At 50.9% G+C, this 13,049-nt stretch overlaps 1 protein-coding gene across 8 annotated transcripts in view; it reads left to right on the top strand.

Annotated features, from left to right (window-relative positions):
* LOC120387624 (protein-arginine deiminase type-2-like) overlaps positions 1–13,049 on the top strand; it is a 175,345-nt gene that overhangs the window by 95,780 nt on the left and 66,516 nt on the right. The window contains exon 1 of one of the 8 annotated variants that reach the window (XM_039508550.1): positions 12,832–12,884. The exons of the other annotated variants lie outside the window; for them this stretch is intronic. Coding sequence (XP_039364484.1) covers positions 12,874–12,884 — 11 coding nt within the window. The 5' untranslated portion in view covers positions 12,832–12,873. Of the gene's footprint in view, positions 1–12,831; positions 12,885–13,049 lie in introns of those variants that run through there. 8 annotated transcript variants of the gene reach the window in all.

The following is a 13,049-nucleotide window of genomic DNA, read 5'->3' as shown; positions in this document are numbered from 1 at the left end:
TGTTGCAGACACTCACTGTGCCCCGGGGCACCCAGGCACCCTTCTTCTGCTGTACCTACCCCCCCCACCCCTTACACTGAAGCACCCTTCCCTTACTGCACCCACCAACACACTGCCCCTGCAGCCTTCCCTTGGCACCTCTCCCTGCTCCACCCACTCACTGCTCCATCTGCACCCAGGCACCTTTCACCTCCTGAACTCAGCCAGTGCTCGCTGCTCCCCCATTCCCCGCAACAAGGAATTTATTTCTCCTTTGTAGCTGTAATGCCCCATCCTCCTTCCTGCAGCTCACCTGCCCTGTTACGGGTTCCCCACCCCGCCCCTTTGCACCCATCTCCCCTCCCCTAGCAAGCTCCTATTTAATGTGTGGTCACTTAAATGCTACTTAAGCAGTGCCTGGGGGATCGCAATCCAGCATGTGACGGGGGGGGGGGCGGGGGAGATGTGGGTGTCAGTCAGTCATGGCCCCAGGAGCAGCTGGTGCCAGAGTCAGATTCAGTCCTGAGCCCTGGATTCCTTCACTTCTGATGTTGTTGCTGCATGTGCTGGGGCAGGAGGTGGTGGAGTGGTTTGCCAGCTCCAGAGCAGGCCTGACCCAACCTTGCCACGTCCCTGGGACTTCCAGTGGTGTAAGATGCAACTTTAAAAAAAAGAAAAAATCAAGTCTCTTCACTTGTATCTTAGTGGCCTTCGGAGGTGCCTGGGGGGGTGAGAGCTATGTCAACGGGGTGGTGGCTGTGGCGTTCGTTCTTGTATAATGTAAGTAGCAAGGCATCCAAGGATCACAACACCGTGAACCTTGGTGGAGATGCCAGCTGGATTTCCCCACACCCCACCCCTCTGTGGAGCACTCTGTTCCCATGGGTGTCGCTGGCTGGCTGTGCCCGTCCTCCACTGCTAAAAGGAGCTGTTTGCAGGAAACGCAATCTCTGCTTCCCTTTCCAGGACACTGACACCAGCCGCTCCTTAGGTTGAATGTGGCTTGAGAAAACACAAGATTTTGACCTTGGCAACATTAAAGAAATTTGCACCTGTGCAAACAGATTGATGCAATTATCCCAGGGCAAAGTCCTTAACATAAACACGCGGCACTGTGCAAGGGCATACAGCAGCAGGGCAGCATAATCCAGTCACCAAAGCAAACAGCACTGGCATAAATCCCCTCTGTGTGCCAGTGCAGCATGTCTTTACGAGAGGGGTGCATCACAGTAGTGACTTGCAGTGATGGGGATTTCCTTAATCTAGAGACAGCCTTTGTGTCGTGTCCGTGGATCTCAAAGCCCTTCAAGTATTCATTACCAGCCACCTCGTGGCAGCTCCTTGCTCTAATCTAGTGCTCTTCATCAGTGGCTCTCAACACACTTGCTAAAGGAGTTCAGTATCACTATCCCCATTTCACAGATGAGGCAATTGAGGCCCAGGGAGGTCACACAGAAAGCCAAACACAGACCTGGAAATAGAACCCAGGTCTCCTGATGCCCAGTCCAGTGTTCTGGCCACTAGGTCACACTGCTACCCTGAGGCCAGTATTAATCCTCATTTGCTAATGGGTATGCTGCAGGCAGACTGCCCAGCACTTTCATTGCCCTGGTTGCGGGCAACACACCACACTGTGCAGCAGCAGGCTAAAAAGACTTGTAGATGCTTTAAAGGTCTGTGCTCAGACAGCCTCAAATTTGTAATTATGGCTGCAAAATTCAAATCCAGCAGTCACTGACACCCCAGTGATTGGGGGTGGTTCGATATGGGATTTTAGTTCAGCTCTTCAGCATTGAGGCAAAGCCACAAAATTCAGAGCTGGGGTGTCCAGGTTCTGATCATTGCCTCTGAAGCTTCTGGTACTGGCCACTGTTGGAAGACAGGACACTGGGCTGGCTGGACCATTGCTCAGACCCAGTGTGGCCGTTCTCCTGTGTCCTATCTGATGCAGGCTCTGTGTGAGGAGTGTGCTCTGCCTTTACAGATGGATAGGCTCAGTGATCTGAATGGTCCTCCATGCATCACGTCTGTGATCCTTATGGAATTCTGATGACTTTATTTACGAGTTACATATTATTTCTAGGAAGATGTCATGCAGCTGGTAGAGCTATGCTGCAAAACAGCTGGTCAGCAGGTGGTAAGCTGGGAAGGGAATAAACATTTAGCTGTCCCTTTGTGGTCCAGGAGATATATTGTCTATATTTTTAACAGCCAGCCATCAGCTATGAGCTCTCTTAATCCAATATAAACCATTGTTATCATTGTAAACTCTTATTTACGGCTGATGGTGCTCCGTTCCTCCTTCAAACAGCACTTTCCCTGGCCCTCTGCCATGGTGCTGGCAAATAGTCCCTTGGGCTTTTAAAAACCAGGCCGCTGTGAACCTGGGGAAGCAGAGCTTTAAAGACTTTAGAGAGACATATTTGCATGAAGCAAAGCAGCCGTGCTGGGCACTGTCTGTGAATGGGTTAGATTTGCAGACCCTTTGCGTGGACAGTGGAAATGCGATGTTCTCCGTCAGAAATGGACCCATGGCGCCCTGAAATGATCAGGGGGAAAAACGTGGTCCGACAGTAACACTCTACGTCATGTTGTAAGCAGCTAGAGGATAATAGGGTGATAACTAATAGCCAGCATGGACTTGCCAAGAATAAATTACGCCAGACTTTTTCCTTTTCTGATGGGGAAACTGGCCTAGTGGAATGGGAGGAAGCAGTAGACATGATTTATCTCCATTTTAATAAGGCTTTTGGCTCAGTCCCATGTGCAGCGTTGTTGTAGCCGTGTTGGTTCCAAGATAACTCTCTCCAGCCCAGCAGGAGTTGATCCTATAAAAGATGTTACCTCCCCCACCTTGTCTCTCACAGTCCCACGGGACGTTCTCAGAAGCAAAGCAGGGAAATGCAGTCTAGATGAAACTACTATAAAGTGGATGGACAGCTGGTTAAAAAACTGTACTCGGAGGAGTTGTCAATGGTTTGCTGTCAAACTGGGAGAACATATCTAACGGGGTCCTGCAGAGGTCTGTCCTGGCTCTAGTACTGGTCAATATTTTCAGTATGCTTATAAAAATGTATGGATGACACCGAACTGAGAGGGGTTGCAAGCACTTTGGAGGACAGGATCCAAATTCAAAGGGACCTTGATAAATGGTAGAATTGGTCTGAGATCAACAAGGTGAAATTCAGTAAAGACCAGTGTGAAGTACTGTACTGGAAGAGAAAAAATGAAATGCACAGCTACAAAATGGGGAATTACTGCCTAGGCAGGAATACTACTGAAAAGGACGTGGGGGTTCGAGTGGATCATAAATGGAATCTGAGCCAGCAATGCGATGCAGTTGCACAAAGGGATGTATTAACAGGAGTGTTGTATGTAAGACACAGGCGGTAATTGTTCCACTGGTGAGACCTCAGCCAGAGAACTGTGTCCAGTTCTGGGCACTACTCTTTAGGAAAGCTGTGGACAAATTTGAGAGAGTCTGGAGAGGAGCAACGAGAATGATGAAAGGTTTAGAAAACCTGATCTATGAGGAAAGGTGAAAAAACTCAACACGTGTCGTCTTAAGAGAAGAAGACTGATAACAGTCTTCAAATATGTGCAGGGCGGTTCGAAAGAGGACGGTGATCTATTGTTCTCCATGTCCACTAACTCAAGAGATTTAGGTTAGATATTAGGGAAAGCGTTGTAACTTCAAGGCTATGTAAGCACTGGAACAGGTTACTTAGAGAGGTTGTGGAATTGCCATCCTTGGAGGTTTTCAAGAACAGGTTGGACAAACCCCTATCAGGCAGGGCTAGATTAAGGCATAAGCTAACTAAGCTACAGTTTAGGGCCTTGCAATATGAGGGGCCTTTAAAAAAGAAAAATCTGACTCCATTTCAAAGGTTATCAAAATCGGTTGATAAACAAAGGAGATATGGCGGGGTGGGGGGAGATTCTCTCTAGATATAGACATTTTTGTTCAAATATGACAAATATACACATCTGCCTACACAAATACCCTTACCCGTCACTAATTGTTCATTATTGACAGGTGGGAGGTCAGGGCTGAGGAAGAAACTATAACGGCACTTGTAAAGTTAGTATTTCTATGAGTAATTCTGCTAAGGCCGCGTTTTGTTGGCAAGCTGCTATTGGTAACATTCTGACTGTGCCTTCGTAACTTATTTCAATAAATAAATCTCACTGCCGATAAAACCAGGAAAAATGTGAGGTCGGAGACGGCAGTGTTGTGATGCAATCCTGGCAAGCTCATACTCATATGGGACTCATCCTAGGAGTGACATCACATATAAAGTCCCCCTTGGCTGGTAATAGCCGGAAGGCCACCATCTTTTGTTTAAGGTCCAGACGCACAGTCGTATAGTGCCTTCGCTCCTGTTTTTCTCCGTTTTCTTAGGTGTTTGTGTGTTCTTCTTCTGATCTGTATATATGGACAGTTGTGTGTCTTGCTAAACACGCCGCTTTCTGCGCTAGCCGTGCTTCACGTGATTGAGTTTGCAGGGGGTTGTCTTATGGACTTGGGTCGAGTGGATCTTGAGGAGGATAAATTTGTGTTGGCTTCCCTCTGTCAGTTTCGGGAACCTTCGCAGTAAATATCAGAGTGCTGATGAAAGGATAAATAGAGTGTTTTGAGAGAAGTGAAGGAAGATGTATCAAAATATTCTGAGTACTCGGTGAGCAAGTTATTTCAAACTGTGCATATATGATTTGTAGGCTATTACAATATTCATTATATTTGCTTGAATATAGGCTAGTTTTCTGACTTTCTCAGTGCCTATCTGGAGATTACCAGTCTTTTTCCTGGAAAATTCTTTCTTTCTCTTTCGCGCATATAGCTTGTTGTCATTCTGTGTGTCCAAGGTGTTTACTTGAGATTAATTAGTGGTCCTGGGGGAGACCGAGGATAGAGAAGTGAATGCAAAGAGAGATCTCTGCCTAGAAAAAGCTTTTGCTGCAGCAAGCTGCCCTAAGCATTCTGTGCATTGAAAGTGACGAACTCCATAGCTCATCATTCGAGGACATCACCAGTGACTTTGTTCTCCAAAAATCATGAAAGAAAATGCGTTTAAAATTAACGTGATGTGCAAACAGACATACGGCAGGTTGCTTCTAATAAGTAAGCTGGTCTGTGTAACTGGAACTGCTTCTGTGTTCCTGTAGATATAAAGTTTTCATATCTACTAATTAAGAAATCGGAGACGAAAATGTTAATTTGAAACTATTTTATAATGCAAACAGGCATCTTGCAAGATGTTTTAGTTAGATGATTATTCTATTTTTACAAGTTTGCCTTTGTGTCTATGCAACCATAAAGCTTTCGTGTTTAATTATTGTCACAGAAAGGACATTGAATATATAATTTATTTATTTTTTATGGTATGGGGCCTCTTACACTTGACATACATTCTGAAGATATACGTGGTCCTGCCTCAGCATAGGAGATGGCTTCTCAAGGTCCCTTCCAGCCCTACAGTTCTAAGATTCTCCCTACCCAGCTGGTCCCCCATCACCATAGTACCCAAGTGCATCCTAATGATTAATGGATTTCCCTCCCCCCCCCCCCCTTTGGAACACCCTGTGAGATATCAGGTGAGACTGCGTGACTTGCCCAGTGTCACACAGGAAGCCTAAGGCTGAGCTGGGATATGAACCCAGGTCTCCCAAGTCCCTGTCCACTAGACCACGCTACCCCGTCGAGTGAAGTTGGCGGGAGCTGTGTGTGTGTATGTACCAGGCTTTTTAAGAATGTGCTTGGGATCCTTGATACTTAGAGGATGTTAAGGGGTTGGTTTGAATTTAGTCATCACTACGCTGCTGAGAATTAAAAAAAAAAAAAAAAGTAATAGCAGTCCTTTATTGTCCAGATCATAGGCACCGACTCTGTGGGTGCTCCGGGGCTGGGTAAAAAATAGTGGGTCCTCAGCATCTACCAGCAGCCCTGCCAATCAGCTCCTCCCCCAGCCCTCGCACCCACCGGTGACCCCTCCAATCAGCACCTTCTGTCTGCCTCGGATCGAGTTTTTAGCAGCAAGCAGGAGGCTCTGGGGTGGGAGGAGTGAGGGCAGGGCATGCTCAGGGAGGGGGGCAGAATGGGGGTGGAAGAGGTGGGGCAGGGGTGGAGCCTTGGGCGAAGGGGTGGAGTGGAGGTTGAGCATCCATAGGGAAAGTGGAATGTTAGCGGATGTTTTCTCATCCGCTCCAGAAGGCTGGGCCCTGTTTTCTAAACACTTTTCACACCATGGCTCCCATGAAAGCTGATGAGCGAAACTTTTTGCTGCCGTTTACAACTGCCCCAGCCTGCTCCAAGTTCATGGCCACTCCTTGGAAATCAAGGGCGTCACCCCAGTGTTTAGCAGAATCCAGCCTGATGGGTTTTCACTCCCCCTGCAGTCTGTGCAGCGGGAGCCTAACCGCTCGCAGGGCTCCACTTGCACCACTGCTCTTGGCAACGCTGCAAAGAGACTTTTTTTTTTTCCCACGACAAGGCACAATGGAATCGCTGTCGCTCTATTTCTGCTCTATTGGACGTCCTGAGCCAGTGGGGAGAAAATAATCTGTCAGAGGAGGGCGTTTCTATAGAACTTTTGTCTGTTGGGGTTATTACAAACACATGGTCAGATGCGCATTATGAATTATAGGATTTGAGCGGGCTAGGGGAGGGGTTGGCAGCCCAAAGAAACAATTAATACGAGCAGCTGTCTAAAAATGATGCTCTTCTCATTCCCTTTTCTCTCTTCTCTTTTGCATCTCTCTCTGCCCCTCCACGTGGTATCAGCAGTCGGGTGAAGCTGAGGGGGGGGGGGTGTAGTATTTGTCCATTTCACGGCCCAGGCAGGTAATTGATGATGTGGCTTAAAAAGAGAAAAAACAAAAGCTTTGTTGACACTACAGCTCTCTTTAGTGATAGCCTGGGCTGGGGATTTTCCCCTAAAATCCCTGACTGTAAATATGATTTATGTATATCGCCAAAGACCATTGTGCTAGGAGCTGTACAACAGAAAAATGGTCTTTGCCTGAAAGAGCAGGCGATGTACGTGGTGGACAAGAAACAACAGGTGGATAGGAGGCCAGGCAGATGGGGTTTCTCTACAGAGTTTGATGGGACTAGATTAAGGAACAGACAAGTTCTTAAAACCTGCAGAGGGGCCAGTGGGTGGGCAGAACAGTCTCTGCTCTGAACGTTTCTGAAAGGCATCATGCTTCTCTGTGCTTGCTGAAGGCCCTGTAGCCAATTCACCTGGAACTTCCATACACAACCTTCCTGGAGGCCATGACCCGCGTGTCCCGAGTCTCCGCCTGTCCTTTGGAGAGCCAGCGAGAGGGCTTTCCTGGTGAGCATTGCGGAGGGATTCTGGCCTCCAGCGACTCTATTAACATAAAGAAAACTCATTTGTTGAGGAATTGGCACTGCTGCTGACCTGGTATTTATAAGCCAGAATTTAGCAGCTGGAGCTGCCTCTCCAAGTTTTCACGCTGCTCAAGAAAGCCCTGCCCCAGGGCTTCTGTAACTGTCAAATCACAGTAAGCTGCCTTTCAGTGCACAGGCCTGCATTGGCATGTGAATTTCAAGGGCATTAAGGATCACTCACCTGTGCTAGCTGTTTGATACAGCTCAGGCACCAGGTGACGGCCCAGTAGTTTATAATATTAGGTTGTTTGGGGATGGGAGTTGTTTGATGGGTGTTTGGTTTTGGTTTTTTTAATAGGTTTTTAAAAAATCAAGCAAAGTAGTGAAAAGGCCATTGCAGAGGGAAGATGGGGTGGGGAAGACGAATAAGGGTAGGTGAAGAGTTAGTGCTGTGGCGTTTTTCGGTACATAGGAGTTTGGGCAAATGACATTGGTTTTTGTGGAGACTTGGATTCCTTGTTACAAGGACCAGGGTCTCAGGCGTGAAGATTCAGATGTTGGAAGCAATGAGGGGATTGGGAAGAAGGTACACCCCTACCTCCATATAACGCTGTCCTCGGGAGCCAAAAAATCTTACCACATTATAGGTGAAACCGCGTTATATCAAACTTGCTTTGATCCACCAGAGCGCGCAGCCCCCCCGCCCCCGCAGAGCGCTGCTTTGCCATATTATATCCGAATTCATGTTATATCGGGTTGCGTTATATCGGGGTAGAGGTGTACTGACGTTGGGAGGAACCCTTAAAATGCTATTTTTTCCTTGGAGTGTTTTCCAGCAAGTTTCATGTCCTTGCTTGCCTTGATTCTAGGCTTTGGTGACGGGACACTAGGATCAACTCCAAGCGCAGAAATGGAAAGCTTCGATTTGCACCCGTGGCACTAAACTCTGCTAGAAACTGGTGTTAATAGTGACTTGGCCTGCTTGGCACAAGAGTTAGCACTAGTATTCCTATACTGATGGCTGGAATGGGGGCAAAATCCCATGGTGAACGAGGCCTAAGCTGCTAAAGAGCCCTTCCCTCTGCAGTTCCACCTTTGTGAGCACCTGCCCTTCCTGTTGTGCTGAGCTCAGCTGGCCTCCGACTCGGCCAGAGGATCTAGAAATCTGCACCTGGCCTGGTTGGTCTCTCTTACCAAGACTGACTGAATTTCCCCAGTAAATTGCAAATGGAAAAGAGATGCCCTCAAAGGGACGGTCCCAAGCGGAGACCTTTCCAACAGCAGATCTTGCTGAGAAGGTCAGAAGGACGTGCTGAGGACTGATGGACAACTCCATGAACCAACAATCCCCTGCCCCTCTCCTGGACGAACCACAAAATGCTCCTTATAGGGCATCATGACTCCAAAGAAATGGTGTCAAGATGCCTCGCCACAGCTCTTGCCTATCACCCAGGCCTCCTAGAGATGTGCAGGGCATCAGCTTGGGCTTTATGGTGCTGCCTCTTTCCTGGCTGCTCTGTTGTAAGGTCTCACAAGGGGGTGGAGGAGGGGAGGATCCGGGTCACTGGGGAGACAAGGTAGCATCGCCCTTCACTCTGCTGCAATGCACAAGGCCGAATGTGTCTGAAAGCAGAGAAGCTCCAGTTACTAGACATGAGCCGCAGGATTAGTTGCTTTGGTAACGGAGTTTCTGGTTACTTGTTGCACCACCATGGGCTGGTTATAGGATTATTTCGCAGTGACCCGCAGCAGGCGAGGGGTCACAACACGACCCGGGACAGCTGAGGTCAGGCTTCGTGCTCTCCTGCAGCAATGGGTGGCCTGGCTCATCAGCACGTCCCCCAGCTTGGCTTTCTGAACATAACCGGCTCTGCATTAATGTCTCCAGCTCGTTTTTTGGAAAGAGCCCATAACTGCCAAAGCAATCAGCTCTTTGGTATTATGAAATCTGGTCCATTCACTTGCTAAGGCAGAGGTGGGCAAACTATGGCCCGTGGGCCACATCTGGCCTGTGGGACTATCCTGCCCGGCCCTTGAGCTCCCGGCCTGGGAGGCTAGCCCCCGGCCCCTCCCCTGCTGTCCCCGCCGCCTCAGCTCACCATGCCGCCAGTGCTCTGGTGGGTGGTGGGTGAGTGGGAGGGGGGTTAATAAGGGGCAGAGGGTCCTGGGGGCAGTTGGGACAGGGAGCAGGGGGCAGTTGAATGGGGTGCAGGTTCTGGGGAGTGGTGGATAGGGGTCAGGGTAGTCAGGGGGCAGTTGAATGGGGCGGGAGGTTCTGGGTCGGGGGCGGATAGGGGTCAGGGCAGTCAGGACAGGGAGCAGGGGGGTTGGATAGGGGGTGTTGTCCCGGGGTGGTGGTGAAGGGACAAGGAGCAGGGAGGGTTGGATGGGTCAGGGGTTCTGAGTGGGGCAGTCAGAGGGCAGATGGGGGGGGGGGGGAGGCAGGCTGTTCGGGGAGGCACAGCCTTCCCCACGTCACCCTCCACACAGTTTTGGAACCCTGATGTGGCCCTCGGGCCAAAAAGTTTGCCCACCCCTGTGCTAAGGGGATGGGGAGCCACAGTGCAGTCAGCAAACAAGACTTATTCTAGTAGAGATGAAACCAAAAGCCCTGATTCAAACACACACACACACGAATTCAAAACCCATATCCAGGTATCCTAGCTGCCCTGTGTCTTTGTAACAAGCTTGACCCAACCCCAGAGCCTGCACTCCTAACACCCGGGAGGGGTTTGCAGTCTGAACCAAGATCTTGATCTAAATTTTGCAGCTGGCCCTTATTTCTCCGAGGGGCCGATCTAGCCCCCCGTGCGCTATGGAGCGGGCGTTCAGAGTTTGCATGTTCTTTAGTGAATTTTGTAGCTCTGACACATCTCATTCTAACAGATTCCAGGTCCCACTGAGCAGGGCAGGTAGCATCTTGTAGAAACACCTCAGCCACACTGCCACGTACTTATGCCAGCGTAACTTATGTCGCTGAGGGAGGTGCAATAGTCACACCCCTGACCGACGTCAGTTTTGCTGACAACTGGTAGCGTAGACGTGGCCTCAGTTTCCCAGACCTGAAGAAGAGCTCTGTGTAAGCTCCAACCTTATTTCTTTTGGGCCAATAGCCGCTATTACCTCACCCGCCTTGTCTTGGGACAGTCTTTTTGAAGTGTTGGCCCTTGGGGAAATAGTGTAGACGGGTTTGAGCTGGTTCAAGATGGCCAACGGACAAAGGAACTAGAACTGTCTAAAGCAACAGCCCAGGGTAAGTTTAAAAACCCGCGGCTGGCCCATGCCTGCTGACTCAGGCTCACGGGGCTGAAGCTGTGGGGCTCTTTTACTGCAGCGTAGATTTCCGGGCTTGGCCTGCAATGTGGGAGGGTCACGGACCTCAGCTGCCGCCGGAGCCCAGACGTCTACACTGCAACTAAACAGCCCCTAGCTGGAGTAAGCTGTCCCCGGCCAGCTGCTGGTTTTTAACCGCCGTGGAGTCTAGACACACCCTGTGACTCTCCCTGCTGGCCGGGTTTCGGCGCCCGGGCTCCAGCCTGAGCGGGAGCGTCTACACTGCTCTTCTTCAGCTCCACAGTCAATTGTCCCGCGCCCTGAGACTCGGTGCTGCGGGTTTTTCTTTGTGGTGTAGACAAACCTTCACACGCTCACTCCAGGCGAAGTGGCCCCAGGCGAAGATGTGAAATACTTTAAAACCTGCCAGAGTTTCCACCTGGAAGCTGGTGTGACACGTGCTGCTCCCCCACCAGGGCCGGTGCTACCATCTAGGTGACCTAGGCAGTCGCCTAGGGCACTAGGATTTGGGGGGCACCATTTTCTTCAGCAGTGACCGCGGCGGCCGGATCTTCAGCCGCCCCGGTCGCCACCAGCATTTAGGTGGAGGGAGCTGGGGCAGGGGAGCACGGGGAGGGCCGCCTGCAGCCAGTAAGGGAGGGGGCACTCACGGGATCACCCCGCCCCAGATCACCCCTGCTCGCCTCCTCCCCGAGCACACCGTGGCCACTTCACTTCTCCCACCTCCCAGGCTTGCGGCGCCTAAGCTGATTGGCACCGCAAGCCTGGGAGGTGGGAGAAGTGGGCGTGCTCGGGGAGGAGGCAGAGCAGGGGTGAGCTGAGGTGGGGGGGCGTCTCAGGGTGGAGGGGGGAGCTGCCACGGGTGAGGGGCGCAAGGTGGAAGTTTCGCCTAGGGCATGAAACACCTTTGCATGGGCCCTGTCCCCCATCCTTGTGTGACTTTAATGAGCCGTTTATGTGTGATTATGTTCTGCTCGGTGGGGAAAGGGCCGGCAAGGGGGAAGCTGGTACAAATTACTGGGGTCTGGAAGGGGGCCCGGGGCCTGGCTACCCTGGCTTCGTCAGCCCTGTTTAGCTGGTCTGCCCTTGCTGGGGGGCCCGAAAAAATTTTTTTCACCGGGGCCCCAACCCACTCTTGACGGTCCTGTGTGGGGGAGGGGTCCCACAGCTCCCCCAGGAGCTAAAACGGTGTGGGGGAGAGGAGAGGGAGGATTGCCCCAGGATTGTAAACCGCTCCAGAGAAATTCCACCCCAAGAGGTGCTTTGCATAGACTGGTGAAAACAGGGCTTTCCAGTGACTAAGAGACAAAGGGGTTTGGCTGTAAAAGGTTGAGGACCCAGGGCTGCAGACCCTGCAAGGAGAGTGGGTCAGTGTGGACACTGCTCAAACTGCAGACCTGGGACTGAGGGTCTGCGTGGTGCAGTGTGGACGCATTAGCACGGCTGGGAGACCCAGATCCAGCGACTGTAAGCCCAAGCCTACGGTACAGAGCAGATGCTCAAGTGCAGGGTTGGAAACGAGGCTGGAAGCCCAGGTTGCACAGACCCGAGTTTACAATGTTGTTCTCAAGTACGGAGGCTCGCTAGCCACCTGGGCTTAAGTCAGACTCGCAGGAAAAATAAACATGAAGCTATTTGTAAGGAAGGGTCGGCTATTTTTCCATTTATTGTGGCACCCCTGTCCAGCAAACCCTCTGATGTTCTGATACGTCTCCTGCCGAGAGAAGATGGCTCCCCTCTAGCCCAAGGCGAATATGCTCCGTTGGATCCTGTGTTTATTAGGCTGAAAGGAAATTGAATCTGTCTCCGCTGGCATCGCCCAGCTCTTAGAGTGTTGCCCTTGGGTTATTTTAGCAGTAGCGAGGATGAGGCAGCTATGCTGGGCATGTGAAGAGTCCCTACGTGTCAGAATTCACCAGCATAAGCTGGGTTGACATGTCTGCTGCTATAAACCCACCCACAATATTGACACACAGAGCATTTTGCAGCTCAGGCTGGGCGTCTCACAGGCCTGGTCGCGTGAGGTGTGGGGGAGCAGGGAGCGGAGTGGCACTGGGCAGTTCTGAGCCAGCTGCTTGACACATGACCCCACTCATTACATGCCTGAAGGTGCAGGGGGCTGAGATCTGCTCTCCCAGTGGAGTCAGGGACCGAGGAGGCGTCTCACAAGATTGGGCCCCAGCTGAAACAGCAAGGACCTCCTGCAGGATCAGACCCCTGCCATGTAAAGTATAGTGCCTGTCAGCATGGCATCCCCGTAAGTTTAGATTTGCTTGATGAGGTCCCTGGTGGCCATCACGCGTTTTCTCTGTTCCCCAGCGGAGGGGGCTCAGCTTGGGATGGTCTGACGCCTTCTGGAGCTTGTTTCGCACCCAGCTGTGCCCCGTGACAGAGAACAGTTGGCATCCAGGGCTCCCGTTTA

This window comes from Mauremys reevesii, linkage group 21, assembly GCF_016161935.1.
Source record: "Mauremys reevesii isolate NIE-2019 linkage group 21, ASM1616193v1, whole genome shotgun sequence".
Classification (NCBI taxonomy): domain Eukaryota; kingdom Metazoa; phylum Chordata; order Testudines; family Geoemydidae; genus Mauremys; species Mauremys reevesii.
Note: the sequence above shows the minus strand (reverse complement) of the source record. Positions and strands in the feature narration are given on the sequence as shown.